General features: G+C 44.3%; 1 protein-coding gene across 5 annotated transcripts in view; it reads right to left on the bottom strand.

Annotated features, from left to right (window-relative positions):
• The window catches only part of PLCB1 (phospholipase C beta 1), a 737,260-nt gene that overhangs the window by 241,711 nt on the left and 468,374 nt on the right, over positions 1-27,175 (bottom strand). For all 5 annotated transcript variants that reach the window (XM_025202227.1, XM_025202200.1, XM_025202212.1 and 2 more), the window contains exon 8: positions 25,008-25,174. In XM_025202227.1, coding sequence (XP_025058012.1) covers positions 25,008-25,174 — 167 coding nt within the window. The remainder of the gene's footprint in view (positions 1-25,007; positions 25,175-27,175) is intronic.

Here is a 27,175-nt window from a genome sequence, read left to right as displayed (position 1 = left end):
GTGCTTGTTTGAAGGCTAGGATGGGTGGCTCTGAGACGATCTCTTTAAGAATAGGGTCTCTTTCTAGTATGGGTTGCAATTGTAGACCCTATTCTTAAAAAGATCTTCCCAGAGCCACCCATCCTAGCCTTCAAACAAGCACCAAACCTTACTAACCTCATCTACTCAGGCATTTTTGAATGTGTGTTTACACTTCTTAAAAACCCTCACTGGAGTAAAATCTCCTGCCATTACATTTTTTAAATAATAGGGTTAAAATAAAACATGTTGCCTGATAGATACAGTGGGGTGACCACATTATCTACAGTCCTGCATTACAGTTGCACCAAGATCAGGGTCTTCTGACTGCAGAGACTCATACAAAGAAAGATAATCCCTGAACTGGTGATCTTGTAGCAGTCCTAAAACAGGCAAAGCTCATGATTTTGATTCAATAGTGAGTCACATTTTTATTTAACACTTGAACATAGTCCTGTGACTATTTTATACTGTCTGAAGGAAACATTACTTGATGTTCATCAGCAAAGAATAAATTCTGCTGCTAAACTGAAATACATCGAAGTGTTCCGTAAAAGAGACTGCACTTAAATAAAGCAAATGGAAAAAAAGAAAAGGTGAAAACTAATGCTAACATCATTTTCATTCAGGAGTAAGCTTCCTGTTTATAAAGTAAGGATCAGATATTGCTGGGCTGAGGCAGATATAGCACAGGCAGGCACAAGAAAAATATTCCCACATGACTCTTGAAATACTTTGGAATTAACTTCAGACACTCCTGATCCACTCCTGAGGAAAGAGATCAAAACACAGAAAAGGGTGTTCCTTATTGGTTCATATCACCAACATAGGATGTAAAGAAGACTGGCAACAAAGGCTTTGCTCCAAGGTCAGACGGGAAGATTCCTCTTCCCTCATCACTTGTAGGAGTGTCAGGTTGGAGAAGATAAAAGGTTTTCTCAGGGGAGGGTGTGGGAAGGTTCATAACCAGTGAAGCCTGGGTGCAGGAATTTCAATTGGGGCATTAGAGAATCACCCATAGGCACCAGCAAAGGCCTGATTCAGACATTAATCCTAGGGTCCAGATTCCTCCAACCTGGGAAAGGTGCAGAGGGGTCCATCCATCAGGTCCTAAAGTAGGTATGTCATGTTGGTGAAATAACATCACTTTCTTATATGGAGCAGAGTAGGGTGGGTGACCTACAGGCACAAGCCATCATTCTTCTCAGGTCATTTGAAACTGTCTAAACAAATAGGTAATGGTCACAGGCAATGTACTAAGGATGTTTTAGTGCAGGATATAGTGTAGTCACTTTTCCAGGAAAGGAAGGAAATGAGCATCATGGTTGAAAAACCCTAAAAGGGACAGATAAGAACATTTTCCTTTTCCAGAAAAGCTGCAGGAAGGCTGAGAAATAGAAAGGAGATGGAGCTTGGGTAATCCATAGCACTAATATAAAAAAAACCCACAACACAATACACTGCTGTCCCATGCAATCTAAATAGGAGGAGGAATCTCTCACCAGTTCTATACTCTTGGAACCAGGGTGCAAAAATATTTCATACTAGTTTTCCTTCTGTTTAAAATTGTCCAGAGTAACTTAGGCAAGTTGCAAAAGAGTTTTCCCACCATGATCAGCCTCTTTCACATGAAAATCTTACTGGTGAATTGGAGATATCACTATTGCTTTCCGACTCTGATGGCAGAAATTCAATTACATGACTTTCCTTGAAGAATCAGTGGGGACAGGAAAAATTGGATCTTCACAGCTGGACAAAGCTATGAAGAGCAAAGACTTGCTTCTGATTTGTTAAACCAGTTTTACATTAGTTAATACCTACACGTGTCAATAGAGTTACCTCATATTTACACCCAAGACCTGAATCAGGACCAGAAAGCTGGTGGACCTTGTTACACATTAATTTTAGGCAGCTCCTGGAGATCTTAACCCCTGGATTGTACACAAATTAACACCTGAAACTAATTTTAAACATACCTTAGGTGGCTTAATGTTATGTTACCCCAAGGCAGGTTTCTCCCTGATTTGTATTACCCAGCTCATGTTCCATTAATTTGTAGCCACTCCCCACAGATGAACCACCCAAGCTGCAGTCCTCCAGCATCCCAGGATGCAGTGTCCCCTTCCCATCCCTCCTGTGTGGACAATTTTTCTACACCCTGAACTCTAGTGCACAGGAATTAGTTCTGGCACCAAGCTAACTTTCCCTCCCACCCCTGGGAGTGTAACCCCATGCAAACAGCCTTCAGAGCACATGGCAACGAGCCAGGTAGCAGGGTGCAGACGGGTTCAGGAGTGGGGTCTAGGGGGGGAACCACGTAGGGGGCTGGATCACACCCCCATGAGCAGGGGCTTAGTTCCTAGGGTAGGGGCAGTAGATCCCCCAAAGTGCCTTCCCTCACTGCTCCCACCTCCCAGCCACCTTGCAAAGCATGACCAGGACCCCCCACATTCCAACCTCAAATCCCAATTTATTAAAACACAACTTCTTTTCTATTTGTATATTCTTTATTTTTGTCACTGTTTATTGTATCCTTCAGTGACTGATTTCTTTGATTTTACCAACCTACCCCCCACCCCCATTTCCTTTCCACCTCTCATTTCATTACCCACCTCCATTCCATTAATTCTTCTCCTCCTAGCTTCATGTTCCCATCCTCCTCCCCAACCCATCTCTCACATACCCCCACCTACAGGGACAGAACTGGCTTACCAGCTCTGAAGTGACAAATAAGAGCTGTAGCTTGTAGTCAGGCCCCTGCTCATTAGCCTTCTAGTGGCAAGTCACAGCTGTGCAGGCAGTCAGAGAAGGTTTTTAGCCTTAAGGTATGACTACTTCAACTTCGAGGTAGCGCTAACACTAATCAACATTTGAGCACCTCAAAGCGCAATGTGTAACAAGGCCATGAGTCAAAGACAACTCATTATTTCTGCAAAAGTATTTAAAATAAACATCAAAGAATAGGTCATTTCCCTAAACTTAATAATTAGGGGTGATGATACAAATTTAAGGTCAATGCACAAAATTTCATATAAACTGTAGAATCGAGGCCAAATCCTACATTTTAAAGTACTAGTGATTTAAAAAGCAACAAATAAACAACTCTAGCCACACTGCCAAGCCAAAAAAAGTTATGTTTTTTATGGCAATGTCTTCATGATAGCAATTACAAAATCCGCTACTGCTAGCTCACATCACTAGCTCACTCTGTATTGTCTATAATTTAGAAAGATGAGGTGCTTCAAGTGTAAAATATGTGCAAAGAAGCAGCTACTGAATGCAATGTGTAGAGATTTACATTTCAGCTGAAGTACTAGGGGCAGGGTTTTACCTGCAAGAGAATCTCATAAGGAACTGAGACACCAAATAAATTAATTTTACAGGTAAACCAAGCACACTCATAAAAATAAGAGATAATACACTGCAAAATGTTTATTTTGACAAGTGACCTGTATGTGTAATTATTTTTGTTAATATATAACACACACTAGAATTTGTAACATTATTATTTGTAAAAAATTATGAAGTCTTGGTAGCAAGAGTTATGAATCATGAGTGCAGCATTGTTGAGATACATTGAACTGTCCTCAATAAACAAGGGAAACAGAGCCAAAAGATCTTCTGTGGTAACGTGGTAGATAGTATGAAAAAAGGTGAGGACCTCTGAGTTACTATAGTGTCCTTAATTTCTAATGTTAGAATTAGGAGTGTGAAGTCAGGCAGCAGCTTGCAGGAGGTGCAAGATCTGTCCTTACATTTGCTTTAGTGACAGGACACCCCATCACTGAAGCTAATGGCTTAAATGTCAACAGAATTACATTATTAACGTTCCTTAAAAGTGCAACAGTGGGGCCCTGCTTGCTTTGTACTTGTTTGTGGCAGTAAATGCTGTTGCCTAGGAAATGACCTCATCAAGCCATCTCAAAGGACTCTAAAGTACAACTATTCTTAAGCAGTTACTGAAAGGTGATTTAAATCAGTGGGGTGAAATTGTTTAAAGTCTGTTGATGTTTAACAGGGGTAAGTTACAGTATTAGTATTCAAATGAATACTACAGGAGGCGAACACTGTTCCGGGAAAAATGCGTGTACTGTAAGGTCTACACAAATAAAATACATTTTAATCTGCAGGCTTGTTAATTTACCTTATTGTTTAAATGACCAGGACTGCTGATTGGAAGAAAAAGTGGAATGAATGGTGAAATTCAATTGAAATTAGCCACCTAACCTCAGCAGTTCCTTAGAACATCCTAGGCTAAATATCAATAGATTTGAAATAGATATACAGTATTTATGGATGGGCTGATCAAGGAGCTGAGGGAATCTTTAGAGAGAAAAGAGAAGTTCTTTACCAGTAATTGGACTCCTTTGAGATTTGCTGTTGATCATACACACCAGTGATTCTCAACCAGGGTTCCACCACACCCCAGAGTGTCACAAGATCCTTTTAAGGGTGATGTAGAATATTAGGTTTGCAAACACCAACACATGATTCACAAGATAGACCCCAAGATTTCAAATAGGAATCCATAATATTACAAACAATTCTGACCTGTTATGGTCTTTCTGAGTTGTTTGCAACAGAAAAATTGTTCCATTATTTTTCTGTAGTCGAGAAAAAAGCAAAAGCTAAGAGCCAGCACTCTCTAAGGTGGTGCCTTGAGTTCCAAAAAAGGTTGAGAACCATTGATATGCACATTCTGCTTTAGGTGTGCATATGTCTCATGCTTTTACCCTTGAAGTATTTTTCTACCCTGGTAGTTCTTGTACAGCATCCATGCACAGTCCCCTCCCCTTGTGTTCTACACGGTGGGTACAAAGGGTAGTGGACACTTCCTGCTCCTCTCAACTGCATAATTCTGCAACAACAGGGACTCGAAAGAAGAGGTAGAAATGTGGAAAGTGCATACACATCTCAAGGAACTCCAATAATTAAGTGATTTATCTCTCTCTTTCAAGTGTTTGTCCATATACACATTCCACAGTGGGTGACTCTAAAATAGTGCCTGATTCAAATGGGGGCAGGACCAGGATCCTAGGTGAACAATAATGGGTGGACTGCTTTTCCACAGGCAGCATCCACTCCAGATGCCTCTGTGATAGAGTAGTGCTTAGCAAAAGTGTATATGAAGCTCCAGGTGGCTGCCTTGCAGATGTCCAGTATGAATGCCATGGATGGCATCTATATTTCCAGTGGAATGGACTTTGATCACTGTTGGTAGGTCCACCTTGGTGACCTTGCAGCACACACTGAAGCAATTCAATTAGATTAGTATTTGGGCAGAAAAAAAATCACTCTGTCATAGATTTCATAGACATTAGGGCTGGAAGGGACCTCGGAAGATCATCGAGTCCAGCCCCCTGCCCAAACGGCAGGAAGTCAGCTGGGTTCATAGGATCTGAGCAAGATAAGCATCCAGTTTGCTCCTGAAGGTGTTCAATGTAGGCGTTTGAACCACCTCCGGTGGCAGGCTGTTCCAGATCTTGGGGGCTCGGACAGTAAAGAAATTCTTCCTTATGTCCAGCCTGAAACGGTCTTGTAGTAGTTTATGACCATTCGACCTAGTCATCATCCCTTGGGGCGCTCTGGTGAACAAACATTCCCCCAGATACTGGTGGTCACCCCTGATAAATTTATAGGTGGCCATCAGATCACGCCTGAGCCTACGCTTTTCCAAGCTAAAGAGCCCCAGGGCTCTCAGCCTGTCATCGTAGGGTCGGCTTCCCTGACCTCTGATCATGTTGGTTTTTCCATATTACCTTCCTATTCTCTAAAGTGCTTAGAAATCAATTAATTGGTGATATACATGCGTAGTGTTAACATCTCATAGAAAAAGAGAAAGAACTCAAAATTTGGACTAGCAAATGTTGGTATGTATGCATCTCCACCTGGCTATATGCACCTTTTTATATAGTTTTGCTTAATAGGTTTTATTCAGTCTTTTTTTTTTTTTTACATACTTGATAATGCTATTCCTAATCTCCCCTTTTCTACTATTAATTTTGTACTAACTCCCAAAGAGAAATTTGACAAGGAGCAGTTTGCAGCTCACAGCAGATAGATGGAGGTGATGCTGGCTGGCGTAAGGAAGTTTTATTTTAAGCAATACTACAACTTTACTTTAAGTATGCCACTTCTGCCTGCCAGACTTTATTCAATAAATGTTAGTTTAAATTACAAGGCGTAATTCCTGTTTTATACTACTCAAGCATTTGGACCATGTGATACATTCCTGAACTAAGTGTACTTTCTGCAAACTGTTTAACATACTGGAGTCATTTTAATGGGAGCAAATATATACTGGATTTACTCAAATCTAAGATGACTCTGAATTTAAGATGACCTACCCACAATTAGATCCACGTAAGGGGAAAAAAATTATTTTTATATACAGACCTACTGATAAAAACTACAGCAATACCAGTAAGTCATAAATTTGATATTAGCTTTAATTCAATTCAAGCATTAACTTTACCTATATTAGGTTCTGTCTAGAAAGTGCTACTCCTTTCTTAGATCCTGCAGCTTAGGACTGGTCCCTTCACATGCATCCTCACTCTCACACTCTTCACTGTTCTCATTTTCTTCCTCATCTTCCCACAGAACATCATCTTCTGTTACATCCATGGCATTGGATATACAGCAGTTCTTGAAGCCTTTAATAATGGATTCTGAAGATATCTTTTCCCAAGAAGTCAGAATTCATTGGCAAAGCAGTGCTATGGCTGGCTTCTTAATCTTCCCACCAGGTGTAAGCACTTGGTTCCCTGCCAAGAGCCAGTCTGAGAACTGACACTCTAAATGGTCCTTAAAGGGCTTATTCACCATGACATCTGGTACTTGAAATTGAGGTGTCATACTAGGAGGTATCACTACAAGTTCACAATTTAGTGATAGAATTTTTGAGCAGGGGTCCAACGTTGCCCCTGCTTTTCCTCCGGCTCCCCACATATCTGAAAAAGGACTTTTTATTGTCCTTGATGCTCAAACCTAGTTGGAGTTCAGTTGCAGCCTTGGCTTTTCCTGTCTTTTGAGATCACAGCTCAGAATTAAATAACTGAGATATGCACAAAGGTTTAGTCCAGTATCAGGAAAAGAACTAAGTTTTCCTCTTGTCAAGGATATGTAAGAGAGGGTTAGTCTGAAAGAGTGAAGCTTCAAAAGGAAATATGGTAAGTGACTATAGTGAAATCCCATGACAATTGTGGGTATAAATTTGGGGTTATTTCTCTTTTCCATAGGAGGTGGGACACAACACAATTGCCTGAGTCTTACTTACCATCCCCACAAAAGGAACAGCCTCCATGAAAGCCAACTTCATGGCCAGAAGGAATAGCAAGCAGGTGCTATCAATTCAAATGGGGGACTCTTAGGGCGGTATGGACCAGATTTAGTTCCTCTAAGAGAAAAGATCCTTTTACCATGCAAAGGGGACCTGATATCAGAAGCATGGTAACCTCATGCCTAGGGCATGCCTTTTGAGGCACTAGATCAGGGGTGGGCAAAATGATGGATCCAGAAGTGGCTGGACTCCATGTCCCAGCAGCCCCTGGCTGTGTTGCTGTGGTCAGTTTCCATGGAGACCCCTGGAGCAGCAGGACCATGACAGTGTGGGGCAAGGGTTTCCATGGAGACTGACCCAAGCAGTGCTGGCAGGGCACGTGGCTGGGTGGGAGGCTGCTCCAGGGCCTGGGCCAGGATTTTGCGGCAGTGGCAACATGGTCCAGAGCCATGGCAGAACTGCAATCTGCTGCCTGCGTGCCCTGGCCCCTAAGGCAGAGGCAGCATGATCCACTGCCTGCATGCTCCTGCCCAGGGTATATGGGCAGCGGATCTCAGCTGTGTCCTGGCTTTAGCGGGTGCTGTCACTGCCACAAGATCCTGGCCCTGGGCCCAGATCTGGAGCAGCTCTCTGCCCAGCTGTGCACCTCGCCAACGCTGCTTGGGCTAGTGTCTATGCAGCCTGGCACTGTCACAGCCCTGCTGCTCCTGCGTTCTCCATGGAAACGGGCCACAGTGACATGGGCAGGGGCTGCTGGGAAATGGAATCTGCCATAGGCCTAATCCAGCTTGTGGGCCGGACTTTGCCTGCCCCTGCACTAGATCGAGACCTCAACCAATTCTAGTTCAGGTTGGATAATTATGACACTTGATGCACTGAGGTGGGGTGATATTGGAACCAGAGGAGAAAATAGGGAGACCGAACACCAAGGATTTGGAATACAGTGCAGAAACTCCTTCTGAGAGTCAGGGTGCTTCAGGAGAACCAAGGAGTGAGAAGCACTGCTTGTTATGATCTGAGTGCAAAGCACAAGGAGAAGTGGGCACAAATGTCCTGTAGGGCAAATCTTATGAGGTCAAGTGTCTGTGTTACATGTATACTACAGTGTAATGTGAATATAGGTTCTCAAAAGAGAAGACTTTTTATTGATGGAGGAAGGTTTTTTTCTTTCTCTGAAGATTAAAGGCTTTGCCCTTGTGGATTTTATAATTAATTTTTGATTTATGCTGCACAGAGCAGTTTCCTTAGGATTTAAGATAGGCAGAGATTATATTTAAACAGGTGTATATCTTTATTCTATTACATCTCTCAAAGATGTCTTTGGGGTATATAGATTCATCAGCGAGGGATAGAAAAGTAACAAGGTAATTCAAGGTTCCATCTTTATTGCTCAGGTTATTGCCAAGACAAGGTCCCTAAAAAAAAGAAAAGAAACACTAGATGCTAACCAACTGAACCTGTCTCAGCATGCGATAGCTGGGGCACAGAAGACAATTTACCAAGCTGTTATGGAGAAACCCACACTAGGACCCCAGCCCTCTCATTACCTACCCCTGCTAAACAGGTGAGAAGCCATAGGTCCTACAGGTACCATGCTTGTTCTAAATTGTGTGGCCTGTGACTAAAGCACAAAGTTTTAGAAGGCCCCAATACCCAGGCTGAGATTACACATTAGCTAGTAGGTGGTAATTCTAAGGAATGTCAGTTTGCATTCATGTTAACTAGTGCTAGGAATCACTGACACACATTTGGGGTTAATACCCTCAGACCTGCCACTAGAGTGCTGGCGAGCAGGGACATGGCTAGGGTCTGCAAGGTTGTTCCATGCCTGCCACAATCAGTAGCTTTCTAGCCACAGTATAGGCCAGGGAAGCGGGAGTGGGTGGAGGGGAGGAAGGAGCCCCCCTTGCCACTTGGATCACCCTCTCTACCCTATCAGGCCCTGGATCCCCTCTCCACCCTAGATTGCCCCTATCCCCTTGCCACTCCAATCAGCCCAAGAGCAGCAGCAGTGGCAACTGCTGGGGAGGGGGCACACCCCTCCCTGCCTGCTCCCAGTCTCCCTGAAGCCCATGCTGCTCCCATGCACGCAGATCCAAACCCTCCTGGGCCCCGCAGTTCCTTGTTCCTTCCCACCCTCTCTTCCCTGCTCTCCCTTCAGTTGCGGGGCCTGGCAGAGGCTGGATCTGGGCATGCAGGGGGACTGTGGTCTGCAGGTACCCTGGGAGGAGGCAGGGAGGCAGAATCCTTGACTGTAGGAAAGCCAAGTTTCATAAACTCAGGAGGCTGGTTGCCAAGGCCTTGAGAAACCATGATCTGAGAGTGGAGTCCACAATGAGTGGTCACTTCTTAAGGATGCAATCCTGGAAGCACAAGGGAAATCAATCCCAGCCCATAGGAAAGGTAGCCAAAAAGCTGAGCAACCCCTGTGGGTAAATAGGGGACTCATGGTCCTCCTGTATCTGAAAAAAGAAGCCTATAAAGAGTGGCAGTCAGGTAACATCACCAAAGAGCAGTATTCAGCACTGGCCTGCACCTGTAGGGAGCAAACTAGGAAAGCCACAGACTAAACCAAACTCAAACTGGCTACGGGAATCAAGGACAACAAAAAGTCATTCTTCAGATATGTGGATCATCGGAAGAAAAACAAGGGCAACCTTGGACCCTTGCTAAACCAGAAGGGGCAGCTGACAACTGACACCCAGGAAAAAGCTAATCTCCTTAACAATTACTTTGCATTGCTCTACCACCAGCCCAAGGGGATCACCCTGCCAAACAAGATGCAGGATTGACAGGGTATGGGGTGAACACAAGCCCAGCATTGGCGAAGATCTCATGAAGGAACACCTTGAGAAGCTGGACATTCACAAATCAGCTGGCCCGGATGGAATGCATCCAAGAGTACTAAAGGAACTGGCTGACATCATAGTGTGGCCAATGGTGAGGATATTTGGGAACTTGTGGTGCTCGGGAGAGTTTCCTGAAGATTGGAAGAGGGCCAATGTGGTGTCTATCTTCAAGAAAGGAAGGAAGGAAGATCCAGGGAACTACAGGCCAATCAATTTGACCTCAATCCCTGGTCAGATATTAGAAAAAATCATCAAATAAATTATTAACAACAGGCTAACAAACTGCAACATTCTGAAAGATAGCCAACTTGGCTTTGTTGTGGGTAGGTCTTGCCTGACTAACCTCATTGCCTCCTATGACCAGGTGTTGCATCACCTGGACAAAGGAAAAGAGGTTGATATAATTTATTTGGACTTCAAAAAAGCCTTTGACTTGGTCTCCCATGAAGTCCTCATGGTTAAACTATGGAACTGAGGCCTCAACAAACTTACAGTCCGATAGCTTGGGAACTGGCTGCGTGGTTGGACCAAGAGAGTGATAGTCAATGGAACCATGCCAAAATGGTGCATGGTGACCAGCGGTGTCCCCCAGAGCTCTGTAGTTGGACCAGTACTTTTTAATATATTTATAAATGATATTAGATTCAGGTATCAGAAGCAGACTGGCTAAATTAGCTGATGACACCAAATTATGGGGAAGGTCAGTCACACTAAAGGATAGGCTGGCGATTCAGGCTGACCTGGACAGGCTGGCAAGGTGGGTGGATCAAAACCTGATGGCATTCAACCCAGAGAAATGCAAGGGGCTCCACCTTGGGGAAAAAAAATCCACATCATACTTATAGGCTCAGCAGTGTTACACTTACTAGCACCATGACTAAAAGAGACTTGGGGGTCATGACAGAATATAAGCCATCAATGTGATGCTGCAGCTGGCAAAGCCAACAAATCCTGGCTTGCATCTACCAATGCATCTCAAGCAAGACCCAAGAAGTCATCCTCCCACTTTACTCGGCCTTGGTAAAGCCAGAGTAGGAATACTGCATCCAGTTCTGGGCTCCACACTTTAGATGTGGAGAAGCTTGAGAGAATCCAGAGGAGAGCCACATGCATGATTAGAGGACAAGAGAACAGGCCTTATGAGAAGATGCTGAGAGGCATGGGGCTCTTCAGCGTGGAGAAGCAAAGGCTCAGGGGGGACTTGGTGGCAGACTATAAGTATATAAGGGTTGTGCATCAGGAACTGGGAAAACATTAATTCACTAGAGCACCCAAGGGAAGACAAGGTCTAACAGTCACAAACTGTAGGAAGACCGTTTTAGGCTGGATGCAAGGAAAAACTTCTTTACTGTCCAAGTCCCCAGAGCCTGGACTAGACTCTCCTCAGAAGTGGTGCAAGCACCTACTCTGGACACTTTTAAGAAATACCTGAATGCCTATCTTGCTGGGATCATTTGACCCCAGCTGACTTCCTGCCCCTTGGGCAGGGGGCCGGACACAATGATCTTGCAAGGTCCCTTCCAGCCCTAAAATTATGAAATCTATGAAACCCCACCACTACTGGTGCCTCTGATGCTCTTGGGCAGGCATGGCAGTGTCTTGCGGGTGGAAGGACCAATGGGGGCAGTGGGGGAGACTGGGGTAGCAGGGGAAAAATTCAGGGGTGGAGGCAGGGGTGACTGGTACCTCCTGAGTCTGGGGGGACACAATTTGTGGTTGGGCCTGGGGCGGGCCAAAGGCCCCAAATCCACTCCTATACTTCTGTGCAGCAGCTTAGTGACCACCCCACCCCCAACACACCACTGACCTGCATGGCAAAAACGTTGCCCTGTCCTGAGTAGTGCTGAGTCAGGGGCCAATCTCAGGTGGGGCACATGTCTCCAGTGCCCCCCCTACCACTTGCCTGTGTCTGGAGGGACAGCAGTTGAGAAGCTCTCCACCCACCCACTCCTCCTACACCTTCCATCGCTCCTTCCCTATGCTTCCCTCCCTTTGGCCCCTGCTCCCCACCTTCACCTCTTTTCCTTGCCTCGCTACTCATCCTATCCCAACCCACCTGTTGCCTGGTTCACATCTGTCAGTCCATGGTCATAGAATGCTGGATAATAACTAGTCCACTTGGGAGCAGTCCTCCTGGGATACTGAAGGACCACACATTGGTGGTTTTCTCAGGGAAGCACCCAGAAGTTAATTTACTTCAAGTTGGGTAGCACAGCTCAGAGATAATTCTTGCCTGAATGGGTGTAACTTTAAGATATCTAGAGCAGGGTTCTCAATCCCTGGGCCGCGCAGTGCCGGGTTGTGACAGGTTGGCTGCTGGTCTGCAGGATGGTCAGCTGCTGGACTGGAAGTGGCTGCAGACCCCCAGAGCTGGGGGGAGAAGCTGCAGCTCCTTCCACAGGGCCCACAGCAGCACAGGGTTTAGACCACCCCACTGTCCAGGGGGTGGGGGTATCCTTACCTGTCTTCAGGCTGGGAATTGCAGCTGTGGCCAGCTGTGACTGATGGGCTGCAGTTTGCCAGGCCGTGGCCGTTTCCGGGCTGCAGTTTGCTAGGCCACGGCATAGAAACTTTGGGAACCCCTGATGATCTAGAGGGCACTCAGCACTTGTTAATGAGGCATAATGTGTGATCATTCAAGTTTTAAGTGCTCTTTATATGATATTATTGTAATGTATAATCTTACGTTTAGAAGCACAAGTTTAATTGAATATCAACTGGGATTTGTTCTGAAATTTCTCTGCATATTAGATTATCTTTCCCTGCTTAGGCACTCCAATTTTTTTGTACTCACTAAGCATCAAGATATCTTAAACACAAAAGAAATTCCTATACTAAAGGTACTAAAGGCATGGCAATATAGAGGATTAACAGGGATTAGTTGTGGTGTCCACATAGTGCAAACCCTAAACAGTGTGTAAACACCTGGTTCTGAGACACCTCTTAGCAGCACTGAATGGCTACACACATGCTTCCACTGACAGTGATGGATTGATATGCAACATCAAAAACAACTCCTTCTACCTCTAACTGATAAGGAAATGTAGGACACAGCACATTCATCTCCTTCACAGTTTAATATGAAGCATTTATCACAAGCACATGGTGCTTCTGCTAGAGACACGATCACATCTATTGTTTAACCTATGTTCATGTTAGTTCTGCGTATTTGCTGATGTTGCAGAACCTTACTAAGAATTATGTGGGACACTCCTTTCCTCTAATGGACCATTCAGCACCTCTCCACTGTGCACACAGTGCAAACAGCCTGCCTCCTGCTTTGCCCCCAACAGCACAGGCAGCCTGCCTTCCCCCTGCCACTTGTATACTACTGGCAGCCTAGCGCTCTACTTCTCCCAGCCACGTATGGTATGAGCAGCTCCCCACAACACACAGGCAGCCTGGCTCTCTCGTGCTGCATTCAAAGTGCCCCCTACTCCCCCACATGCATTGCCCATCTGCAATGCAGGCAGCCCATCTCTCTTCTTTGCCATACATGCAGCTTGAGCACTCCAGTCCCCTCCCAGCCACTGAGCCTGGACCAACTGGCAGCAGGGAATGCTGAGCAGAGCCCACAGGCTGCATGCTAACCCTTTGGGGGCCACATGCAGCCCAGGGATCACCACTTGGATAGCCCTGATTTAAGCTCTTTGATAAGTATTAAAAATAATTTCAAATACTGTTCCCAGTCTTTGTCTGTGCGCCTAATTTTATTTACTAAGAATTGTATGGAACACTCCTTGAAGCTGACTAGCAGCTGTCACTAACACTACCCATGTTCAGAGTTTTACATACCACACCTCAAAATTTTAATTTTTCCCCAAATTCTGAAAACAGAAAGCTCTGGGGACTAAGTTTGAACACACTTAACATGAGGTGCAGGGAAGTGGAGCTAAGTGGAGAAAAATACCCCCAGTGCATCCCACACCATCTTATACTCAAACTTAAGTACATGCTTAATGGCTGCAATAGACTAAGCTCAAAGTGGCTACATTGTGCAAATATACTCTCTTATCTTCACAGAATAGGTGCACTGGTAAGCTTGATACCATGTGCTTTCAACCTGTTTGAACCACAGGTATCTACTGAAAATCTACATGTTAATGTGCATTATTTCACAGAAGAAAAATAATGACCAAGGTATTCCTTCAGTTATCTTTTTAAGAAATGGTGAGAAGTCCAGCCCATAGTGGCTTAAAGGGACACCTAAAAAAACAGATCACTTGTCACTGAATTTGATTCCAGCTTCTGCATTAGCCATTTTACATGGCAATTTAAGCAAGGCTAATAACGGCTTTAAGCTTTAAAATGCAATAGTAACACTTGGTTTGGTTTACAAGGGTGGTGAATTGGTGCTATTTCCATTAACTTCAATAGGATGTGTATCCACACCTAAAATGCCAACTATTTAAATAAATACACAGAATGATATTCAACCAAGAAAAGGGATTGACCTGAACCATTTCTATCTAGTTTTATGTTCAATATATATTTTATTCTATTTATTCCTTCACATACTCAGTTAATCTGAAACACGGCAACAAGTAAATAAAGCTGATAGGTTATCATAAAAACAGAAAGGGAAATAACTGAAAACAAAAGCAAACAAACACACAAAAAACCCAGCTGAAAATGTTTAAAGTCTTTGGAGCAATCTGGGAAAGAAGAGCTTTAATTTGCTCTAATGCTGGCAATTTAAACCAACCTAATACCAGCAAAAAGCCTTTAAAGGCTCTATAAAATCACCACAAAAGCACTTTAAATCACTCTAATACATGCATAAAGTGGCTTAAATCACTTGGTAAAAAAATGCCTTGTATTTCTTATGGGTTATCTTTTGCTCTGAGTTTGGACATGATCTAATTCAAACAGTGTTGATTAATTTCAAGCAGACTGCAAGGATGTGTTGGGTTGCAATCAAAACACTGATACCAACCTGGTTTTGTAGCTCTTGCTGCTCCGCATCTCCAGATAATCAGGTGTTTTGACCAGGGGCTGAGAAACTACAGCAAGGAGTTCAGTGCAGGTGCCTAGACAGGCTACCTATGCTAGTTTGCATCTTCTGCTGCTGTTCATGACAACCAGCTCATGTCTCCACCCTTCCCTTGTATCCGTTGTTACACTACCCAGACCTTCTCACTCTTAGTACCCCTTTTATGCAGATAACTGGTTGTGCACCTAGGCTCTTTTCTGGTCTTACCCTATGCAACTGGGGCAGCTTTTCTGGGTGGCAGATCTGTGAGAAGCAGAACATGCAACTCCATTTCTTTGTAGTGTTGTCGTTGCCCTGATCCCTGTGAAAGAAAAGAGTAGAGCCAAACATGCTACACGAGCACTGCAGCTATCATTCTGTTTATTTCAGTGGATGGTCTATGGTCCCTGATCGTAGCTGGAAAGCAACTGGGTCCTCCAGACCTTTCTCCAATCTAGTTTTCTATCTGGAACTCAACTGAAACCACTCTTGCAAAGTCTCTCATGACTAGAGACCTACCAAAATAGCAATTTTGCAGAAATCTGGCACTTCCCATGAAATTTGCAAAAACAAGAAAAACTTACTAAAAATAAAACACTGGCTCCTCAGAGGGTGGCAGAGAGAAGGGTGCCCACATGAAGGGCAGCCAAAGATGGCTGTTGCCCCCGCCCCTCATCACTGGTTAGCTGAGAGGGCTGCCTGTCATGTCATGCATGATGGCCAGCCCTGGTAACCAATCAATGGCGACAGGCGGACCCACCGAAGCATGGTGGGGCCCCACCACAATCAGCCCTTGAATATGGAAGCTGGCCCTGCAATCTCCCCCTGAAACTGGCTGGCCGCCTCCTCGAGTTAGTTAGACCCCTTCTCGTGACTTTTCAATTCATTTTGGCACCCCCTCCTCTGCAGTGAGTGGGATTGGAAGATACCTCTACAAATGCAGTGAAACTAATAAGATATTTAAGCTGCACAGCAAGAAACCCAAGCCAAGTAGGGATCACTGGTGCATTGTAGAATGGGAACCCAAACAGTACATATAATTATAATCTGAACAGTTGCAACAGCTAGCAGCAACATTTCCACCTCATATTTAAAGTGGGTTGAGCTTATTTTATAGGTGGGGCTTAGAAAAGTATCATTACCTTAGCTCAATTTGTAGCTTTACAAAGAGAGGTTAAAGTCTGAAATTATTTTTACAATTCAATAAAAGCAAAACAAAACAAAAAGAGTGGGATGCTTAAATCAGGGATGTCTAATTTCAGAGTGACCAGGGGTCACATGCCCACAGGCTACATCAGAGGGAGCCACACACTGAATGGGCAGCACGAGTGGGGGGCTGCAGGCCCCCACAGCTGCATGTCCTACATATGCACATGTGAAGATTGCAGTACCACCCTCCCCCCATGCTGCACAACATGTGCAGGTGGGCACGTAGCCTCACCTTCAGCTCTCTGTGGGTTCCCCTGTGGCACCACATGACATCACATCATTCTGGGCTGTCAGCTCTCAGGCACCTTAGGCTGTGCCTCGTCATGCCATGCTCCCCTGCTCCCTGGGGTAGGAGTACGCAACAGAAGCGAAAGGAGCATGTGGGAGCCCAAAGTCCCTGGCTGCTATGGCAACCAGAGCAATAGGGGTAGTGGCAGCATGGTGGGAGCCCAGAGGCTACATGTGGTCCACAGGGCACCAGCTGGACAGCCCTGGCTTACATCATTAAACCAATTCCTGCTTTGAATAACATGGCTACATTTTGCAGATGTCTGTGGCTTTCTTGCAACTACTATGGGTGTACATAATGTAGACAGTGCTCTAAAACGTCAGCTCAGTGTACAGCAGCAAGCAAAAAAACCAATAAGATGTTGAGTGTCTTTAAAAAGGGAACTGAAAACAAAACAGAGAACTTTACAAGCCATTATTCAAACCCAGGGTGCATGCAGATCTTGAATACAGTGTGCAGTTCTGGTCTCCACATTTCAAAAAGGATGGAGTAGAATTAGAAAAGATACAGAGAAGGGCAACCAAAATGATCAGGGATATGGAGCAGAATGTTCATGTTGAACAGAATGGCTGGAGATGTTTCTTCTGGCATCTCTAAACCAGTAATAATAGTTAATAAAAGATAGATCACTGAATAAATTTGGTTCAGTACTCTCCTTGTAAAGTATCCACTCCAGCCACTGCTGGAGACAAGATAGCGGGCTAGATAGACCATTGGCCTGACTCAGTATGGCACTTCTTATGTTCTTAATTTACTCTCTGGGGAATTCTTACATATTTATATGCAACAGGCAGAATTAATTGGCATGTTTACACGTGCTCCAGGTTTGGGGAGTGGGGGGAAGGGGCAGCTCTCCTGCTCTAATGAAAACACTGCAGCATCTTGGATATCAGTGTCCCTGCACTTCAAAATGGTAAGAGCGCTTGAACTAAAGCTTGTTGAATAAACTTTAGTTCAAGCATCCCCGCCACCATTTTGAAGCTCAGGGACGCTAATACATGAGATGCTAGAGGCTGCTAGAGACTTGATTAATCAAGTCTGCTCCGGCGCTTGGTACCTGTACACAAGTAGCTTCACACTCATGTACAGGCACTGTTAACAACTTGGAGCAAACATACAAAACAATGATGTGCCCCACAAGCCCCATCCCAATAGCTTATTCCTAATTAACACACAACTACACATAGTGCCTGCCAACTGATTAGCAAAATCTTCATAGAAATATACCCTGAATGAAACGGGCTCATTACATGCAAGAAGTGTATTGGCACTGTAGTAGAGGATAAAAAGAAAAGCAAACAAGATTTTACAGCTTCCCCAGTCTACTGCTGCAAAATGGAGGGTTTTTTTTTGTTTTTTAACTCAATGACTGGTTTATGTTTCCAAGGCTATCTTTGAAGCAAAAAGCTAGAAATCGATTAAAACATAAGATTTTGTTTTTATGCTGCTAGTTCACTCTACTGAACAGGCTCTTGTTTTTGCCAGTGAATTTTGGAAGGCAGGCCTAAATGTTAGCTTGGAAAATGAGATGAAATTTGCTAGAGAAAAAAATTAACTAGAAATCTGAGGGTTTTTTAAATGTTATTATTGTTTGGTTTTCATGGCTATATGGTTATAGCTCTTATTTTTCATAAAATAATCAAAATAGATATGAAGATGGCCTGATTTCCAGGGTTTGTCTACACACTGCACTGAACATTTAAGATGATAATGGAAGACAACCATTCTCAATTGTGAGGGACTGCTGAAGAAGAAGACAGGTTTAATTAAAGCTATTATTTTAAAGCAGGTTATTTAAACTAGTGCAAGAGGCTGCTTATATACTCTATCTTTCATTTAAAACAGGTTTATATCATTTAGCTACAGCTGTGTAGGGACAGGTTTAAATTACATTCATATAAGGGTGTCCACACAGGGCTCGTGTCAATTTAACTAAATAGTTCAGCAAAACCTATTCAAATTTGTGAAAAAGAATAATAATGGTATGGGCACATGAATAAGACACCACAAGGAAGCCAGGGCATGAACTCATAGCTCATAAGCTACTCCACAGTAATATCCATGTGCATGCTTTTACCCCGCAGTGACTGTGAGGTAGCTTATTCATCAGTGCCTGTGGGATACAGCTAATGAACTGTGGTCAAGTATAGTCAAGAACCCTGAGGCTGAATCGATTCAGTCTTTGCAGGTTAGTCCAAGATGCACCGATTAAATTGAAACAGAAATAAACAGACATCGACCTTTAATTCAAGAAATGCAGCCACATGCCCACAGTAGCTCAGAAGCTGGGGGCTGCTAGAGCACAGCTCTAGCAGCTGTGTGTTCACTTCCTCTTCCTGCTGCCCTAAGGTCACTGGGATTTGCAGTCCAGAATTACAGCAGCAGGACTCTGCAGGGTTGCTCATCACTTCTTCTTCCTGCTGCCTCTGGGATTTGTAGTCCTCAGTTGCAGCCAGCAGTAAGTTTGAGCAGGGGAAGGGGGGTTTAACTCCCCTCCCTGGCCCCAGCCCCCAACCCGGGTTTGCCCCCCTGTAGACTGAGAAGTCCCCACCCTAGACTGGGCTGCATCCCCAGTTAGGCTTGCCCCCTCCCCACCCCTTTGTCAGCCAGTCCTGACTGTTCCAGCTCAGAAGCAGGGTGGAGCCAGCCCTGCTCTCTGGAGCAGACAGCACAGCCCAGCCCAGGGCTGGAAAGCATGCTGGGATGCTGAGGGATTGTGATTTAACTTGAACCAGGAACGATCTGGGACAGAAGTTTCATAAACCGGTTTGACCTAAATCAGTTAAGTCTAATACTACATTCAACCAGGTTTATTTTAAACCAGTTTTGGGCATTTTGAAACTGGCTTATGTGCACTAAGCTTCTATTCTGTTACAGGTTTAAACCAGTTTTTGATCACTTAAACCAGTTTGTGTGTAATTGCTGTTCCTAGCCTGTAGGTTTTCACCATAGCTTACTTCATGGTACCTTGTTCATGTAGCCTTATTCTACCTCTGGATGTTAATACACATTACCTTTAGGATATGATAAGAGTTCTTAATATTGAATTGTCCATAAGTTAAGATGTGAAAACTAGTGCTAAGTGCCTTCTAAAAATCTTAAAGTTCCACCACTTCAGGTGAGGTTTATCTTTGAGCTGTTACCCAGCTTGTGTCACAGTAATGTGTGACCATTCTGGAGAGATCAAACAACCAAATTCCAGTCCTTTAGCATCCCGGGATGCACCATCCCCTCCCTCTGCCTCTTGCTCAATGTGGATAAACATTCCAACCCACAAGCTCTACCTCCCCAGGGGCTATGACCTTCTGCCCCCAAGGGTGTGATCACATGCAATCAGTGCAAGCAGCCATAAGTGGAAACCAGCTATTACCTACCTGTGGCAGACAGACAGAGTCAGAGCATGAGCCAAAGCATGTCTTCCCAAACCCGATCAGGCAAGCAACAAACTGGAGTTATGATGAGGTGCTGGACTGCATCACAATGTGGGACAAGGGCAGGATCACTGCCAATGGCATGAAGGGAAACAGGCAGAACCAGACTTTTTATGAGCAGACTGTAGCTCACATGGTGGCTTGGGGGCACCATCGGGACTGGCTGCATATCCAGACCAAAAATTACAGCCTGAAGTCACAGTACATAAGAGGCAGGGATGCCAAAAAAGTGTAAGGTGCAGGGCACAGTGAGGACCATGAACTCCTACTGCAAGACCAGGTTGTCAAGAAGGACCATGCGATCATTACCCACTATAAGACACTGGGGCGTAGGTGGCCTGGCCTAATGGTTAGTCCACTGATGGAAAGCAGGGTCTAGGGCTGAGTCAAAGGGCAGGACCCATATATCAAAGCCAAAGGGAGGTCCAGTAGCAGCACACAAGAGCAGAAGTATGCAGCTCATAGGCACACCCTTGCTTGCCAGCCCTTTAGTGGCAAGTCAGAGATGGGCAGGACAGAGATGGCATGACGCCCTAATGCGCGGCTGCTCTAAGCTCATTCTAACATTGAGAATGCCTAACATTCCACAGCACTTAGTGTAGCCTAAGGGCAATGTGTAACAACCCTCTCTCTGACTAGCCCTTGCAGTCTTTACTCAGGCTCTTTTCTTACTGGCTTTTGTGTGAGCTAAGGGTGGTATTAGAATTTGCAATTAAACTTTGTCACGGGTATTTAAAACATGAATGATCATACATTCACTCTTGTTAAAAATGCAAAGTGCTCTCTAGGGCATCTTAAAATCATGCCATTTGAAGTGAGGTTTATCTTTGACCTGTGCTAACCAACTTGATTTATCCTACTTTCTAATTGCTCACAGGAGATCAAATGCCCAACTCTCAGTCCTCCATTATCCCAGGAGACACTGTTCCCAGGTGGGCTAGCGATCCTCCTGGATTCTGATGCAAACTCCACCCCCATCCCAGTCTGGACAGTGGAACAGCAACTGGGGATGAGGGAGGGAGTTGCCAAGCTGCATGAGGGGGTGGGAGGGAATGGGAGAAGTGGGCCAAGCAGGGGAGGGATGCAGGGAGTTGCTGGGGTGGAGGGGCTGCACACACATTGCAGCACACATGCACAACACAGAAAAACACACACATTGAAGCACCACACACACAAGTGGCAGTGGGAAAGTGTGTGCTCACATGTGTGCCTCTGGCTACTGCCTATGGGGGGAGCTCCCTGTGTACTACCGGGCTCCACCCAGCTCCACGCAGTCACAGATGGCTCCTCCCCCACCACTGCCCTGGCTGTGCTGTTCTTTGCAAGCGGCTAAAGGTAAGTCTGGGGAGGGCATGTGTGTGCGCCATGTGTGCTGTGCTGTGCTGGGGGTGTATTCTGTGCATGTCATGTGCTATAGTGGGGTTGTGCATGTTGCTGCTAGGGAGCTGGCAAATGGGGCAGACACAGAGCAGACTTGTCAGCTTCTAGCCATGCCCCTGCTCACCAGCCAGCTCAAGAATTGTGCACGTTACAGAGTATTAATCCCAAATGTGCCACTGTTCCAGCACATGGAACTCACTTTAACAACAACCTAACATTCCTTAAAGTTAGCAGGTGCCAACTGTAATCTGTAAGTGCACCCCAAGTCTGAGTGAGTACTGAAAGACCAGGCACTGAGATCTCATTTTGAAAGAACAATATAAATAGTATCCAAGTGGAGGGTCTCAAAGACAATGGTTCTCAACCCTTTTAGACTCAAGGTACCCTTCATTAAACTCAAGGCACCCCTTGTTAGACCCAAGGCACCTCTTAAAAATGCCAGATCTTAGTTTCCACTCATATTTTGACTATGAAAAAATAACAGAGCAATGTGGCAGCTGCAAAAATCTTAGAAAAATTCACATTGGATCAAAATGTTTTCAACACTATGGATTCCTATTTGAAATCTCTGGGCTTATCTTGTGAATTATGTTAGCACACTTAACAGTGCTAATATTGTGTTGCACCCTAGGGTTCCCTTAAAAGGATCTCAAGGTGCCCCATATTGCCATGGCATCCTGGTTGAGAAGAACAGCCCTAAGATGACAAGTGTTCAATCTGCATTATGATGTTGTTTGCTAGCAATGAAGTTTCTGAGGTTTGCTTCACATCTTCTCCATGTTGTTAGCTGCAATGATTTAATTTGATGTTAGATTTATTTGTATTAGCACACCTTCATTCTAATAAAATCTTGTATTTGGTCTACCTTAAGTTCCAATATTTGAGTAATAAGAATGATCTTTCTAAACTTTCCTAGATGTGGAAGCTGATGTGGAATATGATAAGCACAGAGCAGTATCCTAATATTTACAGTGATGAAATACAAGGCCACATCTTCCTTGTATTATGCTAATATTCCCACTGAAATCAAAGGAGCTACGTCCACAAGCAGGGGATATCAGCAGGATTTGACTCTTGTTCAGTACTTGATTTGAAAAGACAAAATTTGACAAGACTAATAAACTGAGCAAACTTTAGAGGGGAAAAAAGCAGAGAACCCTTCTGAAATAATGGTAAGGGATAACTGACCTTAGGTTGAGTAGGTACAGATCATAGCACCAGCTGCAGAGACAGCACAACGACGCAAGACCGGCAGGAGGAAGCAAGTAGAGTTGCTAGGGACTGAGGTGCAAGGATTTTTTTCCTTCTGCACAAGAACTACAAATGCTTATAGTATCTGCTCATCAGATATCTTCCATCTAGAAGGTACAAACCAGGTGAAAGGGGATGGCACCATGTCCCCATCTCTGCGCTGGTTCACAGAGCTTTGGGCAGGTAGTTGTGCTGCACTAGCTAAAGAGATGGTACAGTGTACAGGGAAGAAAGCTCAGAGAAGGAATGTGTCTTCTGATGCACAGTCATTTCTGTTTCTCACCATCCAGATTGTGCAGCATTTGCAACATCCCTTACCGGAGGCAGTGACTATGTGCCACAATCCGTCCCATGTAAATGAATCTCATATGTTAAAAAATCTAGCATGTTCAAAATCTGATTGGCTCACCTTGGATAAGTAACCTACGGCTCTGATTCTTTGTGATACAATTTTAGCGTGAACTTTCTATCCCTTAATGATAGTAAGGCTATTTTCCTATCCATACATTATGTACTTATCACATTACTGAGGTATATGCAAGGCTAGTGAGAGCAGATTTCTACTACAACCTATCTACAAGTAAGCATGAAGATTACATGTCAGAGTACTCTATTTCCCACTGGCAAGATAGGCAAAGGAGCTCTGAAGCAATTGTTATGGTCTATTATATAAATTACACATTACCTTAATGGATTTTCTTTTCTTCTACATCAGTGCACACTTCTAGGGAGTTATTCCGGAGGTACACTGGTATAACAGATCACAAACTGCCTGCTAGGGTCTCTGACCGTATTCTTTTTGCAAAATAATGTTTGATGAGGCCAAAACAGAATGTTTTTCAGTCATCTCACATACATCCATTAAGATTTATTTGACTCTTTTTGACAATCTTTTCTTCCTTTTTCTCAAACAGTCAGTATAGTGAACACACAAAAACAAGGAAATAAGGTTAAGAACCTGATTTCAGCTGGAAGGTGTTGCATCATCTACAATTGTCCAATGTTATCCTATTGTGTGGCACAGGCTATATACACATGGTAATAACACTGCATAAAAGACTGCTATTTACAATTGTACAAGATACCCAGGTTCCTGAGGAGGAGTGGAAGAATGAGACCTCTCCACCCTAAGGCTGATAAAAGCATGAAACTCAAGATTTGAGGACGGGCTGCCTTTAGAGAGACCCCAAGGGGACCCAGGACACAGTTAGCCCCTTATCTGGGCCAGCGATACTAACTATAAGCTCAAAAGGCTCCTTATACTTATTTTGGGGCAACACCTGCAACTCATATTTAATCAAGCTCTCACTGAAACCAATGGGGAAGGATTCTTATTTACATAAATGCCCCTTTACACCCCTCTGCCAACATAAGCAGACATTAACATTGGCAGAAATGTACTGGCCTTATTATACATGAGAATCAGGCTCTGCAAGTACTATTTAACTGAGAATCCAAGGCCTTTGTCTCTGGTGTTATTTTGGACTGGATCATTCATGGTGCTGATGGTATGGAGCTCAGGGTATTCAGCATCCTGAACTGAGTCCCATATCTCTGAATCAAAATATGTTTTCATGTCAGATCTGTGTTTCAGGATATTCCCACACCCCTAGGATTTCCAAGGAATAAACACTTTAAAAAGCAGGGTAGTCATTAGAATATATGAATCAGAATGAAATAAGAGGTACCATGCAAATTCAGTGTTATTTTAAGACTTGGGGAAGCAGTAAAAAATCTATTTGCAGAGGGTCTGAATAGGATTTCTCACTGCTTTTGGCTGATTGCCCAGCTAAGCCTGGACAATGTTCACGATTTTTGAAAGAGTTTTCTTTTGCAATTATGGCAAAGAAAGGTATTCAGCTATTCCAATTTTTTTTTTTGTATGGCTACCTTACCAAGAAATAGATGGCTGGGCTCATATTATTATTGCTATTAACAAGTGATAGCATTATTTTTCTCAAATTCAATACCGCTGATTGTTTTATAATGTTTTGCATTTCATAAACATTTCAGAAGCAAGTAAATAGTAATTGTCATAGCGCTGCTTATGCTGAAATTTATGTGTCAGAGCAACTGCTCTGAACTATCAATTATACATACTGAAAGGCAAACAGAGAAACCAGCCCAGCCTTCCTCATGCTGGTTCCAGCAAAATGTATTTGAATATTAACTACATCAAGACACATAAGTCTGCAAAATCCAAAATCAGCTAGTTGGAAATTATTTGATTCCTAACCACTGTCTGCTTTACTGTGCTGCTCTAGTACAATGTGTTCATTGTCTCAAACTAGAAACTGAGGATAGTGAAAATATGAAAATTACTGACCTTTCTTTGCTAGAGTATTATTGGGTTCATATTTCTCAATCAATTGCTGGACTTGCTCCTGTTTCAACGGTGGATAAAGGATTTCATTTAACCGTGGATCACGTTGCTTCAAATTTATGAAATCCATCATCTGATCAACAGTAAGGTATGGTCTGCTCTTGGCACCACTAGGAAAAAATGAAGTTGAGAAAAAAAAAAAAAGACAACAGCAACACAGAGTAATTAGACTATTTTTCCTTGCATTTTTATGAAATGTTCTGTAATTTCTCATGAAAATGGAAACACGATTCCAACTGTTGCACAATAATAATTACGTTCTGCTAAGACTCTAAACTGATTTATGTTACCAGTAGGTATGGCAGATACGCTTCATTAAACATGTAGGAGTTAGATTTTCAAAAGTGCCCAGCATTTTTTACGTCAATGGGAGAAGAGTAAGGACAATGCCAAGCACATCTGAAAATCCCATTCCCAGATACCTGTTGACAGAGATTTTTTTTTAGTTGAAAACAAAAGGAAATGAAATCCTGAGTCTTTCAAAGTTCCAATGGCATTCCAGGTCTAAACATTAGGCTTCACTACCAGAAAGTAGCAACCCTGACTTTATTATCCTATTACTTGCTTGTTTTATAGAGCCTCAAAATATGTGAGGCACTCTGCAAAACATGCAAAAAGATCCCTGCCCACAGAGCTTGCCATCTGAGGCCACGATACTAAACTGGCTCTCTGTGGGTTTGGCACCCCTGGATGTACCCAGACAAGCGTGCATGTGCATTTCTGCAGGGCCAAATAGCAAAGGCACGTAGTTGTGCTGCTGCTACTTGTCTCCAGGGAACATCCCTGTATGCACACTCTGGTACATGGCAAATTAACCCAGGGCGGGTAGGGGAGGCTGGGCCAGCACCTGGGTTGGCCCCAGAAGCCTTACCTGGGGTCCTGGGAGCCTCCTGGGGTTGCAGCACCAGCAATCCCGGCACACAGAGCCAGGCTGGCAGCCAGGCCTATGTCAGCCAAGCTCCAGTTTTTTTAAGATAATTTTTTTTTTAGATACCAGGATTTCCCAGTATCTAATTTTGGCTCCACACTACAGCATAGAAACATTTTTTCCATGTGCCACATGATTTTTGTGGCACCTCAAAAGCCTTTGAGGTGTTGCAAAGCACATATGCATGCTTTTCTGGACATGCCCCTTGTGGGAAAGCAATGGAGTCCTTTGGCTTTATAGAGCACCAAGGTATGCCTGCAAAGAGGTAGGATTGGGGGTTTTAAAAGGATTCAGCATCTCCTTCCACTGAAGGCAATGGGATTTTTATCAGTGAGTCCACATGGAGCAAAGTTAGGCCCAGGTTGAGATTTTCTTTTTCTTTTTTTTGACAGTTACTGGGTTCTGCCTTTGAAGCATTACTGTGCAGGGGAATTAATATCTCCTGTACTGTCATTTGTCTGCCCAGTCCCCCCAGGATTCGCCACTGGATGTGTAGACGGTGCATGCAACAGTGAATGACAGGTGCTGATTAACAAACCTGTCTCCCTTTGGGACACCCCAGAGAAGTGCCTAAGGGTGGGGTAGTGGAACCTCTTGGGTGAAGGAAATGTCCCCAGAAAAGCCGATTAGCCAGAAATGTGTTGGCCAACAGTACCCATGCTACTGGGACCCCACACATTCAGAAAAGGCAAAGTTACAAGCTCAATAAGACGGACACTTCCTTCAACTCAGAGTGGTGTTCTGACTCGAAGCTGCAGCAGGTCTATGCCAATTGTCATGACCTTTGTCTTGCCATTGGAGCTCTACAGATTCTGCTGAGAGAGAAGGTGGAGGGCCCATGGCAACCCCTTCCTTCTTTGTTCTGCCTAGGCATACACATTGAAGGTCTGTGCTTTACCTGGTTGCTCATCCTGGTGGGGAAGGACCCAGGCATTCAGCAATGGCTCCACCAGAGAGTCCAGGCTGAGGCCTACAGGTGAGCCAGAAAGCAGCGTGTGCTTCAGCCACCACCTGGTGAGTGGACCTGTACCATGGGTGACTGGTGCCTCCTGAGTCTGAGAAGCTGGTGGGGGCATTGGCGGCAGGGACGGGGTTGGCAAGCACCTGCAGAAGCTGGCGGCAGCATCAGTGGTGGAGACGGGGCAGGAGAGCACCTGCAGAAGCCGCCGGCAGTGTTGACAGC

The sequence above is a fragment of the Alligator sinensis genome, unplaced genomic scaffold (genome assembly GCF_000455745.1).
Source record: "Alligator sinensis unplaced genomic scaffold, ASM45574v1 scaffold140_1, whole genome shotgun sequence".
NCBI classification, from domain to species: domain Eukaryota; kingdom Metazoa; phylum Chordata; order Crocodylia; family Alligatoridae; genus Alligator; species Alligator sinensis.
Note: the sequence above shows the minus strand (reverse complement) of the source record. Positions and strands in the feature narration are given on the sequence as shown.